The following is a 27,782-nucleotide window of genomic DNA, read 5'->3' on the forward strand; positions in this document are numbered from 1 at the left end:
TTCAGCTTAGGAGATGAAGTTACTTTTCAACATCTATGTCCTAACACACCAAGAGAGCTTATATGTCTAACTCAGCCTTCTGGATCAGCAGTGCTAATGGAAAGGGGCTTGATCTGAAGCATTCTGGAGCAGGTGAGTGGTTGGGAAAGGCTGATGCTGGCTTTGCTACTTACTTGATCTAATGGATAAACTTGTGTGAGATCTATGAGATCCAGCATGGAAGTCAGGCATGAGGGACTCCCCACCTGCACCTCTTTGATTAATCTTTGTCTTTTAGGGATTCTGTTGCTGTGTTGGGGCACATGCCTCTCTACTCGGTGTATCCATGTGTGGCATTTTTTGCTTAGACCTTATTTTTCACTTGCAATGCTCTTTTTTGGAAAGAAAAACCTGGCCACGTCTGCAGCAAGGACTGAGTGTTAAGGGTGGGATGAAGGGGATTGGTGTCCCCACGGTCCCCCAGGTTCTCCCATCTCCCGTGGGACTCAGGAGAGCTGCAGATTGTCACAAGCAGGCAATGCAATTTTCTGCAGCTTGCTGAGATCTAAGGCAGCCAGCCTGACTCCATTTTAAGGGAAAATTCCTACATAAGAGGCAAAAAGAGACAGATCAGCATTACTAAGTGGATTTGAAGCCATGTACTCAGTCCAAACAAGGCAGTGCTGCGGCAGCATCCTGCCCAGAGCTGAGGCATCGTACAGCCCTGTTTGGGTGCAGCCAAACACTGACTGTCATCCATTCTGTAAATTAAATTTCACTCCCCTCAGTTGTTGAAGGATTGCTGATCTTGCAGGTTAGCATGGATTGATTCCAAAACCTGTAAGAGTAGTGAGAGAGAGCTTCGGCAGCTTTTGGGTCCAGCCTCATGTAGAAGGTCCTTCTGCCCTGGGAGGAATGAGGTAGGTCCTCTGGGAGTGGGGTTTCCTCTCAGTTATTAAACCTCCCACAAAGGACTGAAGTAATGGACCAAATAGCTCAAACCTTTTCTTCAAGACATTGAGAAGGGTCCTGGTGTGAGCCAAAGGGCTGAGTGTCTCCTTGAACCAGGGTGTAGATCCGGTTGCAATATCCTTGTTCCTTAGCCTGAAGTCCATGCAGTGGGACTGGAGGAGGAAAATGTAAGCGACTAACTGGAGATGGGAGAATACTGCTGGGTTGGCAGGGCCTGAAAAGCAGAAAATAAAGGAAAAACAAACAAACAACAACAAAACCAAACCCAAAAGCACGATGCTTTCTTCTACCTGTAAATGACTCCTGCTGAGTTTCCTAGTGATGTGCAGAGGGGAAATAACTTACCTAGGCTACTGTACAATGCAGGTTTTTATTATACTGTATCTATTTAAACAGAGGAATATGCTTATTCCTGATGAAGTCTCTGAAAAACCAGCAGTATGTCTCTTGACCCAAGTCTTTAACTGGAACTGTCTTGCCATTTAATTTCATTAAATTGCCTGGACTATGGGGAGTTCATTAGTAAGTAATCCAAAGGCTAAAGCTTTCTGAGCTAGTTCAGCTCTCAAATGCTTATTTGTTTGCCAGATTCAGTAAAGCAAAACCCCTTAATAGGCATTGGCAGTATTTACAATGTGCTCTCCTCTGATGTGGGAACAGCAACACATGTACCAGGATGACTTCATATTTTGGCATGAGATTTTCAGAGGACACCTCCAGGACAGTCACACAGCTCCCTGCCTTCTACTGGGCAAGCTTGGGTGCTTGTGCAGAGGCTGCTTTGTGTCCCAAAATTCTTGCTTCTGGCAAAGTGAGACAGAGAATCTTATATATTTCCAAAAAGCTTTCAGGGATGGCTACTGTCACCAGCAATGCAATGCTGAACCTGCAAGGGTTTTTTCATCCAGCTGGGCCATGTACTGGATTACAATCTGTTTTATTTCATGCCATTTGCCCAAAGGATAGCAAAGATGTAAAGTGCCTCTAAGATGTTGGCGGATTGTTAAAAAATAAAAAGGAAGATGAATTGCTGCTTATTTCCTCTGAGTGGGGATTCAGAGGAGTGAGAAGGGTAAGGAGCTTTCTCCTGCTGTGTAAAGGGAGCTGGGAACCCAGAAAGCAAGTGAATGTAGTTAAGTTTCAGAGTACTTAATTCATCAGGTATAAACAAGATTTATAGGTGAGTGAGCTGAAGGTTTGGAAGGAGAGCTCACTAAAGGTGCCTGAAATAGCTGAAGGAATATCCTGGTTCCTGTACACCTGACTTTATTTTTCTAAGGCAGCACATAAAGACCAACCAAACCCTCTGCTGGAAGCCTAGAGGGGATTCCATGTCCCACAAGACCCCTCGAGCATTTAAAAAAATAATAATAAAACTTCTTGATGTGCTTGTTGGTGGAAGTCCAATGCAATCATTTGGCCCTTAGGCTGGAGCTAAGGGCTGGTGCTCTACACAACAAAACTTCCCTGACTTGAGCTAAAGCTGGTGATGCTTGAGGTGGAAATAGGATTTTCTGTATTTGAAAGCTATTTTGTGAAATAGTTCTTGCTGAGTTTTAGTGTAGCTGCTGCACGAGCTGTTTTAAAAGTACCTGGTGCCATCTGCCTGGTGCCTCTCACAAATAAGTTCTAGAATTAATATTCCAGTGGGAAAATCATCAACCTGAGCAATAGATACTCAACCATTGGCAGATCTGAGGAAGTTTCAGCACTGCAGGTTTGATTGCGGAGGTGGATTTCGATGGGACCATCAGTACCAAACAACCAACAGACCAACATCTCCCTGCTGGGGTTGTCCAGACCTGTCTGAATTTACAGCAGGGCATGTAATCCCAGAAAGATCTCGTGCTGAGCGAGGTGAGGTGCTGCCTAATGCTACTGGCTTGTCTTCTGCACAGCAGAAGCTGGGGGGCAGCTCTTCGGTGTGAACTGACGGTCGCTGGGGAAAGGGGCCGAGGTCCAGCCCTGGGTGCTGCCAGTCCAGGCACTGTGGAAGAGCCAGAATTATCCGCAGTTCTGACAGTCTCCCATCAGCAGTTTGGTGTTTGCAAAAGCAATCTTCCCTCACCCTCCCTAGTGGATACTGAGCAAGCACAAGATCGGCCTTACGACAGCGAGGGCAGCGTTTTTATTCCTTGAACTTTCTTGCTGCTACTTTCTGGACCCGGAAAGCCCATCCCGGGTGTTTCCCTACGAGAGCAGCGGGGATGAGCAGAGAACAAACGCGGCACAGCAACGACACCTCGCGGTGCACAGCGACTGCTGCATGTGCTGCCTGCGAGCAAAGCACCTGGAGCAGCCACACATGTGGGCACTGCCTTCGATTGGCATCTCCTCGAGCCTTTACTTTTAAAGTCTCTGTTACAAAGTATTGAGATCTTTTCTCTCCAGCACGTTTTGGCGAAGCCCGTTCTCCACCCATCCGCAGATATCTGCAGATGTAATCACACAATAAGGTTTTGTTTTCTTTTTGCAAGTAGTATGTGCAAATATTCTGTTGTGTATCTGAGGCTCAATGTAGCTGAAGACATGTCTCCAGATGCAAATCAGAATTCCATCTTTGTATGGGAAATTGGTAATCACAGCCTGAACCTCTGATCAATCAGCTGAGGTAAGTGTTGGTCAGCTGTGGGAGCACAGGTGAGAGTGATTTAGCTGTGCTCCCTGAAGGGATGGAGCTTGACTCCACCTCCTCTAGACCTCATTTAAGGGCTGACCACCACTAAGGCAGCATCTTTTGGAGGTTGCTCCCTGGTGGAGATCGTCTCAGCATTTCCCAGTGAAGGCATCCATATTGGTGAGTGTTTTCCTATAAATAATCTTTTGAATATCTGTTACCATTTTTGTATTATTCCACCTTACAATCCTAAACAAGGGCTGTAGTGTCCTTCTCTTTCCACTTATATAGGTCTAAAGGGGAGCTGTAGGCAGAAGTCATAGTCACAGCATAGCTTGAAGGGGCCTCAAAGCCCGTCCAGTTCCAAATCCTGCTGTGGGCAGGGCTGCCAGCCACTAGCTCAGGCTGCCCAGGACCCCATCCAACCTGGCCTTGAGCACATCCATGGACAAAACATCCACAGTCTCTCTGGGCAACCTATTCCAGACCTCAGTAACCTCTGAGAGAAAATCTTCCCTTTGACATCTCATTTAAATCTTCCTCCCTTTTGTTTAAAGTCATTCCAGACTTGTCCTCTGGAGGTCAGAACTCAAGATTTCAGAGTGGGTGTTGAGTTGGTGCCAACCATCACCCAGCAGCCCATTCAAAGTGCCAGCCCAGCTTTAAAACCAATTCACACCAGTGCTTCAGAGCAGAGCTAGCAAGGCTGAGGTCGTGCTCTGAAATGGATCAGAAATAAAGGAAGGGTTTTGCTGAGGCCCTGCCACATCAGCCTGCTTAGCTTAAGGAAACTGTGAGTAGGCTGAGTGCCTGTCCAACCTGTGCACCTGCTTTACCTCTGTGCACCTGTGGCATGTAGCAGCAGAAATCACTGTTGAAAGTCGGACCTTGGTCAGAACAGCCCCAGGTGCTTCTGAAAGTCTTGTTCTCTCCTGTGCTGTTCTAAAGACTCCGAATTACAGTTAATTGCTAGGGCTCAGGTGTTCTGGCAGAGCTTCTACCAGTCAGCCTCCTCCTGGGCAGGCTGTGTTGGAAAGCTGGTGGGGCTCAGACCTTTGGCTGCCCAAGAGTGAGGGTCATTCCTCACCCTGGAGGGAAAAGAACAGAAGAAGGTCCAGTGCAAGAGCAAGGTGGGTTGAGCTGTTATCACCCCCCAGGCCATGCTGATGGGCTGCAGTGCAACAACCAAGACCCAAAGGCCTGAGCTGCAACCACATTTCATGGGAAGAATATTGATGTTTATTGGATGGCACTTGGGTCTAGCTGAGAAATCCCACTACACTTGGAGAACCCCTGTGAGAAGAACCAGAGTGGCAGTGGTTTTTCATGATTTGTGATGCTGACTTATTCTTTTCATGTGGAAAGTGAGGGCCCCATCACATTCCAGGTGAAATCAATGCCAGCAAGGCCTGTAATTAGGCCACCTGCCTACAGAGCCATCCTGCTTTTATGAGGTTTTCCACACTGTCTTCAATTCCTCTGTTAGAGACTGTCAGTCCCTCCCATGTTTTGTACAAATGATCAGGAAGAGGTGCCCCTATAAATGAGATAGGAACTTGCAAGGCTTTTCCTCTGACCCTTCATCCACTTTGGAGAAACTCCCAAAATTGGTGGCAGGTGTTGAAGTCAGCTGCATGTGTTAGTCTGTTTCTCTCGTTCCAGCACGTTCTGACTGGAAATAAAACCTGAGTGTTTGTTGATTTCAGGCAGGTTAAATAATTTTGCCCCATAGATCAGACTGGTTAAAAACAAGTCTTAAGGAAAATATGGAGGTTTGGGGTTTAGTGTTGGTGCACTGCATCAGAAAAGAGACACAACTGCAGCTGACTGGGAGAGGGGGGCAGGGGGGATGTTCAGCTGCCAGCAATCTGCAGTATTATGGCAGCATTTCTCAGTTGTGTCTGAAATTTAGCAGAAAATCACCCCCAAAAGTTAACCTGGTTTATAAACTTTTCCAAAGGTGAAAGAGGAGAGTAATGGCTGCAGTGCCATCCTGTGGATTTCAAGAGGATGCTGCCTCCAGGAGAGCTGGCTTGGATCACACTGGGAAGCACAGTAACTCAAAGGTGAGCCTCATTACTTCCTTGCTCTTAATCCTTCTGGACAAAAAGCCCAGCTGCTGGTGACTCAGGAAATGGTGATTCATAATGGAAATGGTCCTCACACCCAGAAGAGTTTTACACTATATCTTCACAATACCCACACTGGGGCCTAAAACGTAATGGAATGGGGTGTTGTGCTTGTTGAGGAGATGTGTATCTGGACGCAGTGGAAAAAACTCGTTGAGGCCCATGAGCTATTTTAAGGGTTCAGTATTGTTCGTCTCACTGATAATTTAAATGTCAAGCTGCTTGATGCCTTGTGGGATTTTTAATCTCTTAAAATAGATTCTAAGGTGCTATCTTTTCCACTGATGGGTGCACAAAATGGTGCTGTGTTAACATAATAAAATAATTCTTCAGCTTGTACAAAGGAGCTACAATATTTGGGCAATGCCTGGTGCTATGATTTTAATAAACAGAAGTTTTTTGTCCTCGTGCAGCCTGGGGAGGCTGAAACTTGTCTTGATGATCTCTAGAGGTCTCTTCCAGCCCCTACAGTTCTGTGGTTTTGGCCAAATTCCATGCTTCCCCCAGGCTTTAGGGGAGCAGCAATGCTCTGCACTGAGGGGCCCTAGGGAGGAGCAGGCAAATGGGGAGTCCTCAGGCCACTCTAGGCCTTTCCTTTGCCTTCTGCACAGCTTTTGCTGTGCTCACTGTGCCTCCTACTACCTCCTGCTTCCCCAGGACATTCCTTTGCTCAGATGCAAAGGCATTTCTGCCTGCTTAAGGTGTATCAGATATTCAGACCCTCCTGCCTCCAACTACTCACGTGCTCTTGAATAGTAGAGAAAGAAAGCAGACCTTGGTGAGGTATGCTTATCTCATATTTGAGTGATATAATGGAAGCGTCATCCCCTGGTGTAATGGGATCATGGAAAAACAATGAGGCATGAAATTATTTTCCTTCCTTCCCAGATAAATCCCTTGTTGTAAATTAAAGCTTTTACCCATTTAACTAAAGGTGAATCACCAATGCCTGCATAAGTCTGCTGTTAATAAGGAGAGAGATTATCCAGGACAAACACTTGGATCTCTTGGGTCTCTCTTACTAAGGATAATGTAATGTTCTTCACAAGTTATGTTAGCACCAAGATAATGGGGAGCTGGGCAAATGAGAGTAATGTACGTGGCTCTCAGCACTTGGGAGCTGGATGGATCCCAAAGGCTGGGGTGATATCCCCACGTTGTAAGTATTATCCAGTTCTCCATTGAAAAATCTCTTTGGATTAGCATCAGATCAGCACACACGTACAGGCAAACCTTGCAGTGGGTGGAAGGATGGCTTTCATGAGGCCGTCAGGAGCGTCCCCTTGCTGAGCTCTGCCAGCAGCAGATCTAAGCAGGCCTGTGTGGTGAGCTTTGCATTCATTACCCACCCAAACAAAATCTGAATTATATGCATACTGTAGCCAAAGCAATTGAGTATAACTAAGCCAATAGGAAGATAGAGCTCATCCTATTTTTCACTTAATTGTATTTCAACTTGAATTGGAAATAATATTTGTTTTAAATAGCAAATATCAGTTCTTATTCAGGGGTCTTGAAACTGTGTGTTTTATTCCTGTGCTTTGGAGATCGAGGGCACTGAAATCTCAGCCCTGTCCAGGGCAACCCCCTCCCTCTGTGCTGAGGTGAAATAAGCCAGAAAACAGAATCTACCTGAAGCAGATCTGATGTAGGTTTGTCAGCACCCTCAGCTGCTTCCTTCTCATTATTAGACATCTAATTCCAGATGCAAGACAAACCTCTTCTTCTGCCCCTTGCAAGCACCTCAAAGAAGTCATTTCCTTTCTCTTGGTAATAGTCTTGTGAGGATTTCTATATGCCCTCCTCTTTTCAGATTGCATTTTCCACCATCTTCTCCTGGACAGTTTTCAGGATGAGTGCTTGTGCCTATGTTCTTCCATGACCCGTGCCTTCTGCTGCCTTGAATTCATTGCAGTACCAATCCATGACTGCTTTGCTTCTTACTGATGGTATTGAAGCTCTAATAATCCTACTGTATTTTTTTTTCTGCCTGCTATCAAAGACAAATTATTTGAATTGTGCCCTGTTATAAGTGCCAACCAACCTCTTTCACAAAAGCTGGAGTCAGCAAGAGAGTTTTTAGTGAAGCAGAATTGTTCCTGTTACCTTGGACATTTCTGCTTTGGGTAGAGAGTATAATTAGTTTTGTGGTTATCCCTAAAGGTGTAATGTTTCTGCTTCAGTTTGCATATTAGTGACCTGAAAACTCATGAGAGCCTGTAGCTCACGGTGGCAGCTGGCAGAGGGTTTGGGTCCTGGTCCGTGACAGACTGCAGTGGAAAGCCCACCCTGCAGCCTTTGATGCCTTACGATCATTCCCTGCACCTCAGATTTAATTTGATGTAACTAAAGCTCACTGGCAAATGACAGCTCATAGTTAGACAATTTTCAAAGTCTAACTGCACTGGAGTTTTCTCAGTACCTCAGAATTTCTTAATTGTATTAGCCATGGTGAGGATAATTGCTGCTTTCACATCCTTGAAACTTCTTATACAAAAGAGGCTTATGCAAGAATATGTTCTTTCTCTCCAATAAGTGATCTCTCTGTTATTAAGGAGTGTGCATAGCAGGACTGCTGGGAAGCATTCCACCGAACCATTATGTACTGGAACAAAACCTGAAACCTGCAGATACAGGACTAAATTACAGTCTGGGACAATCAGCACGCACTTCTTTTTCCTGGTGGTTTCTCTTTCAGATGAACAAACCTCAAATCCGTGGATAACCTGGTATTTCTCATATTGAGGATTTCCTTGCCGGAGAAATCTTATATTTGTAGGTCACTGGTGCTCTGGCATTGCTCCTGGTCTCAGACACCAATGTAGTTGTTGAGCAGGGGCTTTTCTTCTCTTGGAATTGCATCATGATCTTGAGCTGTATGTGAGATTTCTAGACATCAGGGTATCATAGCTGTGTGCTTGAGGACTGAAGTCACTCCAGCAGCAAGAATCAGGCATCATGTTCTTCCTTCAGCTCTAGCAAATAAGCAGAAACATGTGCATGTGTGATCAGATGCCATGTATCCCTTTGAGACTGCAACTATCACAAAAAAATGAAATAAAAAAGGCTAAACAAAGTGTCTTCTAACAGCAGCCCAGTAGACAGTGTGGGAGGGAGGCATGCAGTGAGTCAAACAATCCAGCAAGCGAGTTCTATACAAGTTGCTGATAAGGTAGACACATTTCATGGCCCATTCTGAGGAAAATATTACATTTCATGGTGCTTCACAGATGAGGAAAAATCCTATTAAAATCATGGGAAATTATGCATACAAGGCATACATGGGTATTTAAAATGATCCATATTTTTGAACACAGGATAACAAGGTAAATGAACATCTCTTAGGGATAACAGCGAGTGTCACAGGGGTTTTGCACAGGGTCCTTGGTAAGAAGTAATATTATTATTGTTACAGCACTGAGTTCTTTTGCATTGTGTTAAATAATGCTCAAAAATAGTCTGCTTCTCTCAGTTGCTAGACAAACTTGGCGGGTAAATATGGAGAATGGAGAACCTGATGGCAAGTATTTGAGCGCTGCAAGAGTATCAGACCTTATGATCATCTGTTTCCTTTCTTCAGAACTTTGAGTTAAGATGGGCTATTCTATCGTTCTGAGACATCGGAGCGGTAATTTAGGAGGTTTTCCATTTGCCATGGCCAGGTGTAGTACAGTTGCTGCTCTGAAAGTACTGCCTCCTATTTTATTGTATTGGCCCATGAAGTCAGGGATGGATGTTGGTGATGTGGCCACAGAGGCTGAACCTTCCCACAAATGTTTTGCTATGTTTTTGTTGGTATGTGACAGGTGGCAGCTTGTCCTGAACCTCAGAACACTTCCAAGTGCAGCCAGGAGCTGTTGCTTTCCTGTGACACAGTAAGAAACCAATAATGGGCAATGGAAACTTAATGCCAACTTATTTGCTGATCTTCAATGAGAACCATCCCTTCTTTGTGGCAGTTAAGTACTGGGATTCAGGTGTGAAATTCTGGTTGAGCACAAAGAGGTGAGTCATGCAAGCCTATATTCTCATAGGGCGGAAAAAGCGATGTGGAAGGACGAAGAAAAGCTTTCTAACAAGATGTGGAGCTTTCTGGGGTGGTGGCAGGGTGTTGGTAGAAGGTGGCTCTTTCCCAGTGTGTTGCAGCGCTGTATGAGCTCCTTAAATGGCCATGGTAAGAGAATAAACACAGTGAAGGATCCAAGTCCATGCACAAGCATGTGCAACATGTCCATCTCACAAGGCAATGAAAGAACCAAAGTGTGCAAGGCTCTGTGTGATGTACTTTAAATGCTCATGCCTGTTTTTTGGTACGGGAGCTGTTGTTATCAGTTTTTAATAGGGAACTGCTTTTGGTCTCGCATCTTTCTGATGTTTGTTTTCATTTAATGTGTTTTAAATGGTTTGTATAAAATGACAGGGGTAACTGTGGAAGAAACTGCAAGCTTCCTTTTTAAATGCTTGCTCGCATTTTCTGACTAAGTGTAAAGAGATTTGTGGCACAGTTTGAGGCCCAGGACATGCCCAGGAGCAAAGGCCGAGCTCTGAACAGTGGTCATATTTGCTGACATCAGCTGACTCATAGCAGATCATGAGATTTATGGGGGACCCCTTTCAGGCTGCGTGGTTCTGGCAAACAGAATGGGTGGGTTATTTTTCCTGGGACTGACACCCTTAAATTTTCTCTGGCACTTCCCTGGAGGCCTTACACAAGTGTATTGGGCCAGTTACCTGCTGGAGAGGCATTTGTGGCTCCAAGCTGGGGCAGCTGATTGCAGCTTATGTGGTTTCAATAGCTTGCACCTTTAGCAAGAGCAGACAGCCTGATGGGGATCTGGCATCCCCAGCAGCTCCAAAGGCACAGCTGTGAAAGAGATGACATCTCCTCAGCTCCTACAAGGCTGCTCTTTTATCACAGGAATCTGGGTTTCTCTTCTGTTTCTAGTCCGTCTGAAGGGCTGATGAGAAATGGCATGTTCTGGTGCTGCTGTTTGAGGGGATGGGCCTGTGTCTACCACTAGAGATACTTCCTGGTCGGCATCTAAGGGGGTTGGGAGCACACAGATGAGAGCCGATTTGTAGTGCTGTGATTTGTGATGCCTTGCAGTGCTTTCTGGAAGTGTTTAGATAACATAATGGGCCCCTTTTGGCATCTGAGGAGACAAGGTTTGACATTCCTTAGACAGTGTTTTGATGAGGAAAGTGTTTGTATTTAATTAAGACTGCTCCACAGTAATGGGTATGAGGCTGTACAAAGCTGAGCAGGGATGAGAACAATATTGCCCGAGTCCGGTAATGCAGAAAGAAATTATGAGTTTAACGGGGTGTGAAATCATCCATTTTGTTTTCTTCAAAATGAACTGTAGTTCACTATATAGCCTGCGATGGCTGACAAACCTACATCAAAGGGTTGACCATGCAAGAAACCAGAAAACATTTCCCTGCAAGAATCTGAGGAGCAGCTCTACGAGGACAGTTGATAGCAGATGGGTGACATGCATTCAGATGAGGCATTCACAGTGTAATTCCTCACCCAGTTCATACATGAGAAAGTGATAGGTATATGGGGTGAATTTAACAGGAAAAGGGGGGAAAAAAAGTTGCTTTGGTGAACTGGTAATTTAACTTTGTTGTGCTTTGGAATATGCATCCTCAGAGTTTGTGTTTCCATTGCCAGCCCCGGGGAACTGAAACTCTCCAAGAGCTGATGCAAATGAGACAGTTCTCTTCAGGCTGCTTCTCTTCTGTTGGAGACTTTGTGAGAGATCCCTTGTCAGGATCCCAAATAACTCGAAACAAGCGAAGGCATTGGAATCACTACAGCAGGTAAGTGCAAACAAGTCAGATGGCCGTCTGAATATCAGCCCTTTTGAGGTGTTTTCAGAACACTGCTTTTTAGTTCAGCCTTACATGTTGTTCCATTCCCACCCCATTTTAAGCCCTCATCAGCCTCTCCTAACTCAGCTTCCTCTACCCCTGTTGTCTTGCCTATGGTCTCAGTAGGATTTCTTCAGCAGAAATATACAATGACATGAGAATGTATTGCTTTGCTATTGTGTGGAAGAAAAACTGGTTGCTCATCCAGTGTTGATAAGCGATGGCTGTGTGCAAAGTGGCCCTTTTCTGAAGAAGTGAAATGGAGACACAGTTGAACATGATAAAAAGAGGTAGAGCCTTTTGAGTTAAAATATAAACATAAAACACTGTCAAAAGTGCAGAAATTACAGCTGTTAATGGTCATGTAGAACATGATTGGAACCTGTTGCTCAACCAACCCACTGAGTATTGCAGTAATTGTTATCTAACTGAAATCAATGACAAAATCATCACTGATTTCCCAGGGACTGCAAAGGAACATAAACACTTTCTGTTTGCCACAGGTTTGATCTAAATCTTAAGCATCTCTCAAAAAGGAGGAGATCTGAATCCTGGGGATGATCTCTGTATGTTTTTACATCAGAACATTGCACAGAGCAATGCTGATTTCCACCTTCTGCTCTATACAGAGATCTTGAGAGCCTGTGCTTCTTCCATGGTTGGGTGGTCTCCAGACTGGGAGATGTTTCTATGAACCATGTCTTTATGCAGTGGTGGGATGGCTGAGGGCTCTCAATCAGTTTGATCCCATCTGAGCTAGCCTGCCTATAAGGAAAAGCTTATGTCAAGCAAGCAATCTGCAGATTAGTTCTGCATTGCCTGCAGAACTAAAGGGGCACAGCTGATGGCTCATTCGTAAGGTTTTAGAGGCTTGAGTGCTTTGTTTAAAAAAAAATCTGATGTGGTCAAAGCTTCCTTTCCATTGTACTTTGTTCGGGTTCTGTGTTTTTGATGTCAGTGGGAGTTGTGGCCACAGCAATCCAGAGGAAAGGTGCTGACAAGCGTTCCCAATGCAGTATAACAATAAACTCCCTGTGGATTGTTGAAGTCCTGCAGCATTGGTCTCCTGGCCCTTTTTTTTCCTCTCTCTGTGAGCTGACTCGACTTTTTAAGGAGAATTGATTTCACCAAAGCAAATTGATATTTTGTCCTGCGATATAAAGCTGATTTATGGTGGATCGTTTGATTTATTGCTTCCAGACAACAAACAAGTCAAAATGTCAATTGGTATTTTCGTTCCTTCAAACCTGAGCCACTGGGGACCCTTTGAGCTGCTGTTAAAGCCACAGAGCAAAAGCCATCCGGGTGCAATCCGCGGCCCCTTGCAGTGAGAGCAGGAGGTCGGGCTCCCAGCTTACCATTACTGCATGCTTCTGGGGGTGCTCCTCTATGGAGAGACTTCTTGTTGTGTCCAAAGCTTCTTAAATCAAAAGCTCTCCTAAGAGCGCTCTGCTGAGTGTCAGTGATGGATGCACATCCTCCCCAGCGCGTGCAGGGATAGAACGTAGCACAGTGATTGGATTGGCTGGAACTTGTTCATAATGCACTGGTTCAAGGCCTGGACTCGTGAGGCTGGAAGAACGCTAATGAGTTTCCAGTGTTTGAGAAGGAACGGATCATTAGATGGTCACTGATAGGGGAACTGTTGTATTCTCTGGGAAGTAGAGCAGAAAATTGGATTTATAATTTTTAATTTGCTTTTGGCCAGGCTTTGTCTAAAAATAAGCCATAAATGTAGCACTGATCTTAGTTGTATCTTTGGCATCTACCTCTAATTCTGAAGGTCCTTGATATGTTCTTCTAGAGGGTGGCTTATCCTTAGATCCAGTTTCAAATATGAGTCTATCCCAATCCTCTCAGTAAAGTTTCTCAGTTTTATGTACTTGCTTGGAGTCTATCCAACCTGTGCAACTCTTTGTTTGTGAGTAGTGACATAACAAAATTAGCTCTGATCTTTCTGCAGCAAAGGCACTCCCTTGCCCAGTTTGGAACTGGAATGCACAGGTAGGTCCTGCGTGCACAAGGGGAAGATATTGGGCCATATTTTAAACCAAATAATGCAGTGCTGATTTGGTAGTGAGATAAAGATGGGCTGCAATATATTTGGCCCCAAGTGTTGATGAGTTGACTTTTTTTTCCCAGCAATCTTTTTGTTTTTCTTTTGAACCTTCTATTATTATCTGACTTTGAAAGTAGTTTAGGACCTTCACAAAATTCCTTTAGGCAAAATGGTGGAACTTGATTTTCGTACTGGAAATATACATCCACTTTGTTTATCCAATTTAAAACTTTGTTGTGATGCCCATTCCCTTTTTGTTAGTGCTTTGTTACTTACATTACAAGTTGTTGGGTAGATCTGTTAAGCAGCTCTTAGTAGAGTTATGCAGTTGTTTAAATCCAGCTGGTGCTGGCAGGTACTCCCTGAGGTGGAAGTGAGACACCTCTGCTGTCATGGCTTTTTTTTTGGGGGGGGGGGGGGAGGGGGACTGTGTTTCTTTTTTCTGAACTATTGTTTCCATGGAAAAGAAAGTGCAGGGGGAGGAGGATTGCTTTATTTTGGAAACCTTCTGTCCCCTTGAGGGAAGAGGAGTTGGCTGTGGTTTCAGAGTTGCCTTGGTACTAGAAGAGAGTTACCTTGTGCATTGGTTTATTTATGGGAAAGTCTTTCACTGTGACTGTAAGTGCAGGTAAAACACTGACATCTAGTGTCTAAAACCCTGCATCTAAACACACACCCAGACTAGTCCTGTTCCTTCTGTGATAGACAGAGTTGGCTATCCAGTAACGTTATGGACTGGATGTAGTATTATGGATTTTCTCTGTATGAACAATAGGAAGTTATTATTTTGTACAACAAGTAGCTAGAGGGTGGCTGGCAATGCAATGTGAAGGTCTCTGGTGGAAGCTGTTCATACAGGGATCCCAGTGAGAATGATCATACGGCAAGAAAATCCAACCTACATGTTGTCTATTGCTCTGCTAAAGACATTTCCTTTCAAATTCCTTATGTTAAAATATAGCCTGTCTAAATACAGGCTATGAAGAGTTTTTCTGATGAGTCTGAGTGCTGTCCTTACTGAGCCAGATACAGAGGAGCTGCAGGGTCAGGTTGTACATCAAATCTGCTGAGGTTAATCAAAGCAGTTAAGCAGAGAATGGCTATAGCTGGGAAATTACCACTGAGAGATGGGAAACCATCCCCTGGTGCAGAGAGCAACCTCTGCCTTTCATCTCTTGTCATAAAGAGAGTGGCACTGAGGAGATGCGCTCTTGGATTTGATAAATAAATCCAGGCTGAAGCATTGCATCAGCTCAAAACCTGGAACTGGTTGGAGTCAACTCCAGCTGGAAATCCCTGGTGCCCAATAAGGATGAACGTGCTCTGTGTCTGTAGCCTTGATCCTACACACCTCAGCATGGGTCTTGAAGCTGCTCTGGTCTCACTGAACAGCTCACAGGGCTGTCCTGCCCATGGCTGAAGGCAGCATCTAAGAGCAAAGCCTTGTCTCTTTCCCTGTTCAAGTGAAAAAAAGAGAGCAAACAGTTCAGTGGTGCCTCATATGCTTTTGACTTGGCCCAAGGAGCTGGGAAATAAGTCCTTTTGGTGATCCATAACAGGAGGCCATCAGGCCTTGGTTTGCCAGCTGTCTGTCCTCAGGGAGGTGGATGTGTTAATTGATGTTTATTATTCCTAGGTGTAAAGACTAGCACATTCTGAAGTGTCTTGCTGGATGGTCTGTATTAGATAAGCAGGGTTTATGGTTATGGTCTGAGAACAGCTGGCTGGAAGTGAAATTTTTGCACTGCAGTGAAACAGAACAGAAATGTAACAGTATTTCTTCCTCTTAGAGATTCCACATAGGACCAGAAGGTGCCACTGAGCTGCTCTTAATTTCTGAGCCATTCAGAGCAAGCCATGTGTGCCATGGCCTCGTGCAGCAGGACTCCAAGCTGAGGACCTGCAGCCAGTCTCCATCAGCACTTCCCACCATGCTACACCAAGCTCCATGTAGGAGGCAGCTGTCTCTTCTGCTCTGCCTTACTCCTCTGGGAGAGCTGTTGCCTAGACAGGTGTTTCCAAGTTGAAGTTTAACATGTCTTTGGCCATGTATGCCAATCTGCTGTTATGCCACTGCTGATCTTCAGTTTCTGAAGAACTCAGAGTGAGAAGGTGAGCTAAATATCAGCTGGTAGACCCAGCTCCTTACAGAGATTTGATCTCTTCTTAGCCCTAAATACCCTAGACAGTTTAGGACTGCAGTTCTCCTTTCCCTCTCTCCCTATTTGCTGAAGTGTCAATCTGTGCTAGTTTGTGTATTCAGGAACTTTGCAGTACCCCTTAGGGGGTCTCACGGGGCCTTTCAGTTTGTTCCCATCTCCACCAAAAGGGGTTCCTGATGTCTCCAGAGCTGCTTCTGCCTTTCCCATAGCAGGCTGAAGCTGGCAGTCCAGAGGCAGCTCAGGGGTTTTCCTCTAGCAGTCATTGCCAGCTGTTGGGATCCTGCTAGCAGCATGGGGTTACTCCTTGCAAAAATGGTACCCAGTACTTCATACCTTTCCTATTACATGGCTGCTTTCCTTCTGTCTCTGCTAATCCAAATCAGTGGTCCAGCAAATCCTTCCAATAGGTGTCTCCAGCAATGCCAAGGACCAAAGACTTTGGGAATGAGCAGGACTTCTCCTCTCAGCAGGATCTTAAACTACATTTGTGGCCCTGGATCTGAGAATTTCTTCCACTACATACAGAGAAGCCTATGTGTAGTCTGCTGAAAGTTTTTCTTGCTGAGAACCATTGGAATGCCGTTCTTTTGTGCTTCCTTTGTCTCGCTCTAGTTTCCTCTGCTTCTTTTCTTACAACAAGAAAGTCCTGTTAGACAACTTAATATAGAAGAAAGTTCACAGGAGGGGTCTCGGGTCCTCTCTTTAAGGTGGGTACAGGTTTGCCCATCTGTGAAGGCCAGTTCTTCCTCCCCACACACTTCCCCCTGCAGTTCCCACTTCAACTCATCTGAGGCTCAAGCACCGTGAGCCATTCACCGGGGAAAGGATGCAGAAGCTTTCCCAGGCAGACGTCTGTGCTCCAGGAAGGTATTCACTCGTGCATTATTTCTATGTGAAAATCCGGTATTTCCAGGTATGATGAATAAAGCAAAACTCCTTTTGTGCCCCCCAAAAAGGCTGGATCTGGCTGGTCCAAGGGATGTCACAGATGTCCCCTGCTTTGCTCATGCTGTTGAGATGACAGAAGCAGAATGACAAGGCTACAGAACAGGCAAGGAGACAAATTCAGTGAGTTATTTTAAAATGCACACATACTGATAGTTGGTTGTGTGTGTTATTTCTTCAGAGGAGGTGGGTCGGTCTTTCAAATCAGGTAAGGAACCGGTGCAACCGCCTGGAATAATTACAGGGCGTTTGTCACTGGTTCTGATCTAATCTTTTAAGTACATCCCAGATTTCTCTTCCTATGTCTGCAGTCATGTGTCACTTGTAGTCTCTAGTCTAAATAACTGTATTTATGGGATTACCTGACACACAAGCTGCCCATCAGATGAGATTTGTTATCTGGGATCGGAGCTGAGGAAAAAGCCTTTCTTTTGGTCTGCCACAAACAGCCCATTTTCTACTTTTTTGCAATTCTTAATTGTTGTATAAATGAAATAGTGAATATTTTCTAGGTACTTTTCTTCTGGCTGCTAAAATGTAAGAATTACAGAAACCTTCTGTGCAAACCTGTCTTCTAGGAAACCTGAAACCATATCTGAGTTATTAAAGTTTAATAGCTAGTGTGCATATGGGGGGGGAGAAGGGGGAAGTAATTACTTCCCATAACATCGTTCTCTTTCAAGAATTTAGCTGTAACCCTTGATGCAAAATTATTCTGCTGGCATTATAAACCACAGTGTAATGACTTATAATGTCACCTCTTACTACCACACAGAAACCTTTATGTTACGACTTTAGATTATACACCAGAAATGAAGATGACTGTAATGAAAGTAGATGGCTGATGTGTCAAGGTGGCATTTGAGCTAAGGACTTCATAGCTACGTGTGTTGGAACATGACTTAATTAGGCATGCTGCTTGGGGTTTTTTTGCGTCTTGGTTAAGAAGGATCCAAATTCAATTGTCTTTATTCGTGTATTGCATGTTTTCTGTCAATAGAAGTGGACAGTGTTGGTAAATCTCAGATTTGATTCTGTTTTCCAGGATCTTAAGATGATGTGGCTTTAAATGCTGTCAGATATGTCATTCATAAGAAAATTGTTGTTGATGTTGAGTTGATATAGAATACAGCAATGGTCCTTCAGACAGGAGGAGAGTCTGAAGTTGAGTTTAATCTTATCACAGAATAGTTTGAGTTGAATGGAGTTCCAGCCCATGGTGGAGGTTGGTTGCCCCCAGCAGCTCAGGCTGCCCAGGACCCCATCTAACCTGGCCTTGAGCACCCCCAGCAGGGATGGGGCACCCACAGCTCTCTGGGCAGCAGTGCCGGGGCCTCACCACCCTCTGAGTAAAGATTTTCCTCCTCATATTTAACCTAAATCTCCCGTATTTTAGTTTAAAGCCATCCCTCTTCTGTAGCAGTCACTAATTTAAAGTATCCCTTCACTGTTTTCCCTCCACCCTCACTTTCCTTCCTACCAAACATCTCTAGAAACCAGAGAGAGTGCAGAGGAGGTGGAGCACTGTGCTACCCCCTCACATCCTCACAAGGCTCCTTAGCATGTAACATACCTTAGATCTGTGTCAAAAAACAGATGTCACCCCATTGTGGTGTATGTTTTACAATAGCTGGAACACTGACCTGTGTGCATTAAGGCCTTTACACAGTCATGCAAAAACTCACATGGGGTGTACGGAGATTTGAGTGCTGTGGGGCCTGATGTCTGAGCTTATCTGGACATAGTCATTAGAAGCTATCAGGAAGGCAGGCCAGGCATTTTTCCCATGAGGTTGTGCCCCATCAGTAGTTGTATTCCGGGAAGAAATGTTGGGAATAAATAGTGTTTGAGTGTTTATCAGCATCGAGGTCATCCCCTCCCAGAAACAAGCAACTTCTGTGACTTAGGGAAAACAGAGCTGATGTCAGAGCAAGTCCGGATGCTCAGCTGAATCCTCAAATGCCTCCCATGGCTGATCTGGAGCAAGTCAGATCCTGGCAAAGCCTTGGTCTGTAATGGAAAGCAGTCCTTGCTGCGGTGACTGGGTAGGAAAGTTACTGGAAGTATTAGAGCCAAACCTTTTGCCTGTTTTGCTGGTAATTACTGCGCTGTTCAGGCATTCATGCTGCTACTTCAGTATTTCAGCGTTTATCCTCTAGAACAGCCCTGTCAGGCATGGGGAGGATGGCAGAGAAGAGGCTTTCATGATATATTTTGCTCTTGAGCAAGTTGGCATTTGTTCAAACAAAACACAATGCAGGAGCATGTCAGATGTAATCAGCTGCAGCAGAAGAATGTCAAATATGCAATCCTCATTTCATTTCTGTTCTTTCTGATGTTGAAATGCTTTACTTGACCTTTTTTTTCCTTTTAATATTAAGAATAGGTTGTTCCACTGAAGAATTCAGAAGGCTGGGAAATGATGATCAGTATTAAATTACACATTATTAAAAAGAAATTACATGGTATTTTTGAATCAGCCTATTTTGTTGGCTCTTCTCCCCTTCTCCCCCCTCCCCCACAATGTCTTTGATTTCTCCTTTAGTGCTGTACTCCTGGTATGGAAAGTTAATTTCTGACTTGGTTTGGATAACCACACCCATATGGGAGCTGAGTTATTCTAAGGGCATCAGAATGCATCAACTTCAAGCTCTTCCGAACTGAATTTGAATTGCTTTTTTTCTCTTTCTTTTTATAGCAGCAGTCGTATCATTAGAGCAAGGTTGTTTGCCTTGCCAGAAGATTTCCTCGCTCCCATCAGTAGAGGCAGCTTTCTGACACGCAGTGGTTTCACCGATCGTATTTCAAGTGACCCTTGTAATTGGTGAGCATCAACCGGCGGTGCGGTTCCAGCATTAAACTTTAACTTTTCTCATTTAGGGTCTTAATTGTGCTTTGAAATGTTTGATGGCTTGGCTGACCTTTTTTCTGGGTTAGCCGAGGCTGAGATTTGTCTGCCAGAAGAGAAGCCGCAGAGGAAACCTCGAAGCGTGGCACCTCATTGGTTTCAGTTTGATTGCGTGCTCGTGTGTCTCTTGCTCTAGAAATGTCCCCAAACTTTTTATAAGTTTCAAATGGAGCGATAAAAAAATTATGACACAGGGAACACCAAGAACTTCACAGAGTAGACAGTGAACGTAAGCTGACGTTCTGCTGATATTAAAAGCAGGAATTGGATGCTGTAATCCATTTTTGTACTTATGAATTATTTCTAAGCCTTTCTTTCCCTGAAGGAAATCTCCAAGCAGTGCAGAGATTTCTTTTGCTAGTGGACAAGTCCTACACTAAGTCCTACACCAGAATATTTCCTTGTTTTGGACACCTACGCTTTTCTCTGAAAACAGCAAAAATGAGTTTATTGTTTGGTCCGATCCAACACCTCCTAAGCAGAGGGGACAAGATTTATACAGTGGATACAGGTACTGCATGTGCAATCTCTTTCCTAACCTTAGCTCCACGCCGTAATTGGTTTTCCTGCCACTCTCACGGCTCTGTGGTGATGCTTGTCCTGCCACTGCCTGCAGAGCTCAGTGCCATGTGCCTTGCTGGGGACGTAGCCTTCCTCACTGTGTGATGCAAGATGGTGGAGACTTCATCCAGCCCCGACTGTGCAGGAGGAGAGGAGCAAATGGAATGCAGGAGGTAAGTGGTGGGGCCAGACACCCACACTGTGTCTAAGGAGTGGCTTGGCACAATGCCTTGGTGGGCAACAGAGCAAGGGGGCTTGTTTGAGGGGCTGCAGGAGACAAAATTCCCCGTTGCTTCCCTTTGGACCTGTTGTTCAGATCTCTGTTCTTGATGCTGGTGGGGTATTTGATACTACAGGGCTCTCCAACCCTCCTGGCACAGCATCCTTGTGCGTTCAGATGTCCTCCCACTTTAGGTGATACCTTGCCAAATATTATAGTTTCTTGGAGTTATATTTTACCTCATATTTATAAATGTGCAGAAGAAACACTAAGCTGAATACAGCCAAGTACCATCCTCCAAAGAGAGGACTAAGCCCAGCCAAGCAACGATTGCACCTCCAGAAGAGGTTTCATTGGAGAAAACAGGAGTGGGAGGGGTGGTGGCCGGGGTGGGACTGCAGCAATGTCTGGGTAACCTGGGGAGCAAATGGTGTGAGCCATCCAGCTGTGAACTGCTGGAGATCTTCCATCCCTGCCCTTCACAAAAGGAGGAGAAATAAGAGACTGGCTTCATGTTAAATGGAAATACAGCTCTGAAATTGACTGGCAGTGCTCTGGAGGGTGCTGGCTGTCAGCTCAGTGATGATGTTCTACCTAACGTGATAAAGTGGGGGCCATCGCAGAGAGGACAGTGACCACATCTGGTTTCCAGGCTCAGAGCTTTAGGTACACAAAAATGGAAAATGTGGAATGGCAACAAGCTTTTCACATGAGGAACAAAATGCCACTTTGCAGTGGGTTGCTTACAGTTATGCTGGCTACATCAAAGTGCAGTTATCCCTGTACCTCCTTTTCTCTAATTCCAGTTCAGGAGTCCAGGCTGTAGGACAGTGTTGATTGTACTGTTAATTTTAAATAGCATCTTGCACTTTGTGTTGGTGAAAGTGTCGGAGATATCAGTGAGTGTTGTGTTGAAGCAATGCTTACGTGAAGAGGGGTGTAAGGTGGGAACCCTGGGGGTGCAGTTACCTACAGGGATGAAAACCCGCTGTTTCTTATGGATGTAATTGATGTGCTTGGGCAATGTCATGTGCTCCAGGTGGAGGATGTGAGACAGGGCAGAATAGCAGCCTGCTCCCAGCCCTCCACAGCATAGCCAGAGTAGGGCAGGGGTCTGAAGAGCCCACTCTCAGATGGAGCAGATGCTGTACGGGGTGATAGATGGGCCATGCCACAGGGGCGCTTTTCCCATTGGTGCTGGGGGTGAAGGAGCAAGGTAATCATCCTGTAGTTTTTATTGATCCCCATCTCTCCTGCCTTTGGTCCGGGAAGCAGGAGGATGCTGGGATGCAGTGGTTGCATCCTTGCGGCGTGCTGCCCCAACGTAAAGCCTGTAAATATGAAGTTTCGACAACAGACGAGCCGTGAGAGGGCAGTGTTGTATTGCGAGACGAGCAGACTGCGGGGTCGGGGGAAGTACTCGCAAAATCCCCAACCCGGTCCCCCGAGTTCGGCATCCCCGACACGCTCCGTGAGCACCTGGAGGCAGTTTGCTGCTGCGAGCCGCCGGGGCGGTACTTAAATAGGATGGAAGGTGTAAGGAAAATCGCAGTGGGGAGGATGCTCAGCTGCCGCCCGTCCCTGCGCTCCGGGTGCCGGCAGCAGCCGCCCGACCTGCTGCCACATATCGGGGCTGTGCCCGCCCTCTGCCCTTCTCCGTGCTGCTGCAAGAAGGCTTTGATTTCCCTCTCTATTCCAACAGTGGGATTGCAGATCATCTGCTCTCACGCTGATGTTGTTGTTTTGTTTTTAGCTTTAATTGGAAGTGGAAATTACCAAGAACTGCAAAATACGGCACCTGACCATGTGTGCAGGTGGGCTGCCTTCACCTTTACCTGACATTGCAGGATAGATGAATGCACAGCACTCGCAGATAATTACCTTTCTTTCATGAGAATTTATACTCAGTATAAATGGTATCTCAAGTCGGGAGCTCAGGTACTTCACCCTTCTTTCACAAGGTCGAACAATGATGAGGTGATGATTTTTCTTGTACTACTGTAGCAAAGCCACCAGGTAATTTTAGATTCCTACCCTGTATGATGAGAATGTTGAGTGTGGGAGGGAAGGTACAGTTTAGAGAGACCAGCTCTGCACCTCACAGGTGTTAAAGGATGTCATCTGAGCAGGGCTGGAGAACAGATCCTACCAAGTGGATGGTTTAACCATCTCTCTGTGCTCCCAAAGGCTAAAGGAGAACCTTTGTATTCAGGCCAACCTCTTCACTGCAGCTAAACTGAGAATTATTTCTTTAATACGTGTGAATCTGAAGGACTAAAGTTCCCCAGAAATTACTAGAAATGTCCAAAGATGTTATTTATTCTTTTATTTTATTATTTTATTTATTAAGGACATGCTGCCATGTCTCTGCAATGCTTACCCGATGAAGCACAGGGAATGTCCAGAGCAAAAGGACTTGTTCTCCCCTTGAGTTCCCTTAGGTCCAAGTTTGGAAAGGATAAGGATTATCCTTGGTCCTCAACCTTCTTTTGAGCCAAGGAAACTGCTGCAGGGAGCGTACTCTGGGGAGCTGGAGCTGCGTCCAGCTTTTGGATGCAGAGATGAAGGAAGGCTCGGTTGTTTGGATCCTTAATAAGTCTAGTAAATATTTCAGAGTAAAGCGGTCAGCTTATTGTCAGAAGAAAGAAAGAAATCCCAGAACACCATGAGGGGAATATCTGTCTCCAGTGATGCTCAGTTGGCATTTTGGTGAGTGGGGTTCAGCCCTGGGCATCACGTCCAGGACAGTCAGCAGAAATGGATGGTGTTGGAAATGCCACTTGTTCCATGGCCTCTTGGCTCTAAGTACTGAGATCAATGGAAATGGATTTATGACATTCACCTTTAAGCCTGAGCCTGATGGGTGAGTTTAATGTCTCTTGGTTTTTATTGAAATCCATCTTTGTTGGGTATCGAAGGGTTTACAGTGACTAATGCCTTTCCATAACGTGTCTCTCTATCAACAGAGACAACTGTGTTTACAGGGCAAGATTTTTCACCTGCTTGTCAGCTTGTCAAGCAACAACAAAACACACAATCTCCTTTTACATCCCACAGCTAATCATTCATTTATTTAAACCTCGTGTGTTGTCAGTCGTGGTACTGAAGATGGGTTGATGTAGTTATGCTTTTGCATACCTACAGAGAGACACTGAGAGCACAAACACCGAGGTGCCACCAGCCAGAGGGAAATGCTTCTTGGCAGCTTTTTGCCTTGTGTTTGACTACAGATACTTATATATGTGTGTGTGTGTGCGTGTTATGAAATATTTAAAAACAGAATAAAAATTCTATCTGACTCTTAACAAGTGGGTATGATGTTGGTGCCAGTGCTTTTCTTCATAGTGGGAGGTGTAATCTACTTAATGTCACGCAGCAGACAGCCTTTATATTTACATCTGTTTCATACACAGTGGCAGCAGAAGTTCCCGGAGATGCTCTGAGCCTCTTGTTTTGTTTCTGAAGGAAGTTTATTAATAATGAAGGGGAGAAATTGATCGGTGGATCCACAGAAGAAGGAAAACGAGCAGGTATGTTGCAAGAATTCAGACAGGCGGACAGATCTGTGCAGCTCGTGCGGGTAAAGCTTGCATGTGGTAGGCTCAAGTGGTGCTGAAGCTCCCATCGTCTTAGTTGTGTTTCTCTGAACCACATGAATATTTCTGTCTGTTGGAAAAGAAGGGGATTTCATTTTTTAATAGAAGCTCTACAACAGTACTGTTATGGAAAAAAGAGAGAGAAAAAAGAGGGAAAAGTTATATTGGTGAGTCAAACTAGTTGTAGACACAGTCGTTCTCAATAATCCAGCCAGTCAGTGCATCTGAACAGCCTCTCGCTTCTCCCCGGAGTTCAGACTAAGTAATTTATTAGAATTTTTGTGCATTATTTAAAAAAATAAATAAATAAAAAGGAAATAGTAGCAGTTCATTTTAAAGACTGCAGCGATATAAATTCAGATTATCCAGATTTATTGTGTGCATTGTGTGAGGCAGTAACCACTGCTATTTGTCCTTAATACTGCGAGATACTCATAGGATTTTCCATCTTGTTCATAGCCATAAATAACCAGGCTGTTTACAAGGCATCGCTATGGGGAGGAGAAATATAGAAAGGAAAATATGATCAAGCCAACGGCTGGAGTTGTAGCAAAAGATCTGAGTGGAGAGCAACAACTGGTTAAACCGAGTTCTTTAAGATGAAGGGCGGCTGCCCAAAAGCATGCTGGAGCTCTGCATGGGTTCCTTGTGCCGTTTTAAGGGAGGACTGCCTATAATCCCTATCATGTAAATATGACTTGAGGCTGTTTTTTTTTTTTGTTTTTTTTTTTTTTCAACTCAAACACTTGCCAAGGAAATTGAACCTTACAAACATAATTAGCCAGAGGCTGAACGTTTAATCTTAAATTCTGAGTCTTCATTAAGGCTTAATTTAAACCTTTAGGAGGGAAGCGTGCAACAACTCCTTGCTCACAGAGATGGATGGGCTTGTGGCAGGCTTTCACCACCAGAAAGGAAACCGGCTTGAAGCCTCAGGCACACGCTGATTTTTTGGCAAATTGGAGCCATCAAGACCAAAGTGCCTGAGCAAGTGCTTGGGATAAATGAGGAAACCTCCAAAAAGAAAATCCCCAAAACCCCAAGCATACAAAAAAGTGTATGAATCGTGTGATGGATAGTTCAGTATGATCTGGCCTTCAGTCACTTCTTGTGTGATTCAAGTTGACTACATAGGAAATGAAGGTGGGCTGGGAAGGTTGTGGGGTCTTGCTCTGTTGTCTGTTTACACCCTGCAACAAAGCTGCCTCAGGTAATTCATTGTGTAGTTTAACACATCTTCTTATTGCCTGGTGGCAGTGAGCACGTCGTTTGGGCCCCACAACCCCACAGTGAGTTTTTGGTTTTATTCCAAATCAAGTTGATGTTTTAGTTTTTGTTTGGTTTCCTCACAGGGTAATTTTCCAACAGTGGCGTTGCCAATTTTACTTTGAAGGGGGAAAAAGTAAAACTTTCTGAATCTGGCTCATTTGTAGTCAATAGAGACTAAACAAGCTGCTATTATTAAAGTTGAGTTCAGTCTCTAAGCTAGAGATGGGAGAGAATGGAGGAAAGATAAGATAAATAGAATTCCATTGAATTTTCTTCAGACTGTCTTCAAAATATCAGTGAGTTCCCCCATGATACTTTAGCACCCCAGGCTGCATGGCAAAACCAAAGAGCCATGCTGACTGTTGGGTTTGGTTCCTGCAGTGAGAACAGCCAGGCACCACCCTGGCAAGGCAAACCAAGTGCCAGCATTACCTGCTGTGCTACACTTCCCTCTCCTTAAGTCAGTGACAAGAGCCATGAACAGGCTGCACTGAGAGGTGGTGGATTCACTGTGGAGGTGTTCAAGAAAAGTGAAGATGTGACACTGAAGGATGTGGTCACTGGGCATGGCTGGGATGGGTTGGGATTGGACTGGATGATCTCAGAGGTCTTTTCCAACCTTATTGATTCCATGATTCTCTCTATGGAGTGCACTAGGGTCTCTGCACACAAGGTAAGGCCTGTAATGCAGCAGAATGAATTCTGATAGCAGTCTGTGCAAGGTCTGGTCTCCTTTTGGGTGTTGTCATGTTGGTGGGACCTCTGTCAATAGCATGAAGTAGCACATTGGGTTTTTTTCGTGCTGAATAAGCAGGCAAGCATCAGTGGAAGTAAAATAATGATGGTAAAAATTAGATTGTACACAGTGTTTGTTAAGTTTTTTTAATTATTTTTTTCTTCTAGTGTACTCTCTTCACAAAACAAAGAAAAAGCAGTTCAAGAAGAGAGCATTCACCTCTCAAGTGGCTGCATTCCAGGGGGGAAAAAAGGGAAAATTCAGGAGCAGCTTTGCCTGGCTGCCTGCAGACAAGAAGCCACACTGGCCTCCTGCCTGCTCCTGGGCTGCCAGCGGAAGCTTTGCCATGGACTTGGCAGCACCGTGCCCAAATGTTGCCCGGCTTTGTGCTGCGCTTCCCGGTGGGGCCGGGAACACGGGCTGGAGGAGCTCTGCATGGGAAAGCAGCTGCGTGTGAGCCGCCTGCTAAGCACCTCGAGGCTGCCTTTGGTCCTCGCTGGAGGTTGCCTTAGCATAAATCAGCCTGGCCTTGCTGCCTTGCCGCCTCTGGGTTTGCCACCTTTATGAGGACGAGCGATGTCATTGTCAATGCTGAATTTCATGACTTTTTCAACGCTATGAAAAATGAAGACTTAGTAGAACAGTTTAACGACAGCCTGAAAGGGATGGAGGTGGTCAAGTCAGCATTTCATTTCTGCATATAAACTCAGCTTTGCTCTAAGCAAATTCCTTGAAGCAACCCAGCATCTCATCCTGGACATATTGATGACCGAACCTGAAATAAAGGTGATTTTGGCAGCTGCTTTTTGACACTGAGGATTCATCTGGCCATATACTGAGCCAATACACCTACTGAGGTCCACAGGAGCGCCCTTTGTCCTCTAGCACAATGGGAAACTCTTCTCTGTGATGCTGCTATAGAAAGAACGAGCTGTTGGTCAATTGGTGCCGTTCAGCACAATGTGCCAGATTGCTGATATGCACCAATAATGCCATGTTGTTAATTGTCTCTGTGGTAGAGCTCTGTAAGTAGAGCTTGCCTCATCTGTAGAAATGAGGGAGGTGAGCTGGTGTGTCTATTATTTATAGACACATTCTGTGCTGTATAAATGAATTTTTCATAGGAAAACTTTGTACCAAAAAAAAGGCATTGGAGACTGCTTCATAAATAACAGTGACTGGGAACTTCAAATATGATTTGGGGAATGGGTGAATATCCTCTTAGTCCCCTCCCCTTAAGGTTATCCAGATGGCACCCTGAGTGCACTGAAAACAGCGGTGCTTTGACCCTGGGGAGAAATCTCAGCTCTGTTGCGGACAGCAGCAGGATTGCAAAACACTGCACTGCAGCTTGTGTTGTCTTCAGTTGTCTTGCAAAATTGAAGAGCCCGTGTTCAAATACAATTCTATTAGTATGTTGACATGTTTGTGATGCATCTCTTGAAAGGTGATATATTGAGACTGGACTGAAGTACAATCCAATTTGTGAGGGAGAAGGAACTCCTCTGTGTCAAGTACGTGACCTCTGTATTGTCTTTGCTGCGCTCTATTCAATGCCAGTTGGGAAGAGGCTCAGGGAAGATGTGAAGTATGGCAGGAAATCATTGAGTAGCAAGGAGCCTGCAGGCACTAGAGGAGCACAGAGACACACCATCAAGGTAACGAACAAAGAAGGGTTGAGGAGGGAGAGAAGGATAGGTGAGAGGTCTGGCTAAGCAGATGTTGTGTGTGGATGCTGTATTTGACTCTGGT

General features: G+C 44.9%; 1 protein-coding gene across 5 annotated transcripts; it reads left to right on the forward strand.

Annotated features, from left to right (window-relative positions):
* Positions 1–27,451, forward strand: LOC107316491 (uncharacterized). Of its 5 annotated transcripts, XR_004307980.2 has the most exons (7): positions 3,997–5,634; positions 11,375–11,523; positions 19,439–19,564; positions 19,974–20,159; positions 20,265–20,382; positions 23,843–23,959; positions 26,198–27,451. XR_004307980.2 is itself a non-coding variant. In XM_085552781.1 (6 exons), exons 2-6 carry the CDS (start codon positions 5,545–5,547, stop codon positions 20,026–20,028), a joined length of 489 nt encoding a protein of 162 aa, XP_085408907.1. In that variant the 5' UTR covers positions 1–132; positions 5,529–5,544; the 3' UTR covers positions 20,029–20,154. The 5 variants fall into 5 exon arrangements, 3 of the variants coding, with proteins under 3 accessions (XP_085408907.1, XP_085408909.1, XP_085408908.1); XM_085552781.1 differs by lacking the exons at positions 20,265–20,382; positions 23,843–23,959; positions 26,198–27,451 and adding exons at positions 1–132; positions 9,504–9,572 and having other exon boundaries at positions 5,529–5,634; positions 19,974–20,154; XM_085552783.1 differs by lacking the exons at positions 19,974–20,159; positions 23,843–23,959; positions 26,198–27,451 and adding an exon at positions 9,504–9,572 and having other exon boundaries at positions 5,419–5,634; positions 20,193–20,345.
* The last annotated feature ends 331 nt before the right edge of the window (positions 27,452–27,782 follow it).

The sequence above is a fragment of the Coturnix japonica genome, chromosome 7 (genome assembly GCF_054131305.1).
Source record: "Coturnix japonica strain WE chromosome 7, WE-NBRP24, whole genome shotgun sequence".
NCBI lineage: Eukaryota > Metazoa > Chordata > Aves > Galliformes > Phasianidae > Coturnix > Coturnix japonica.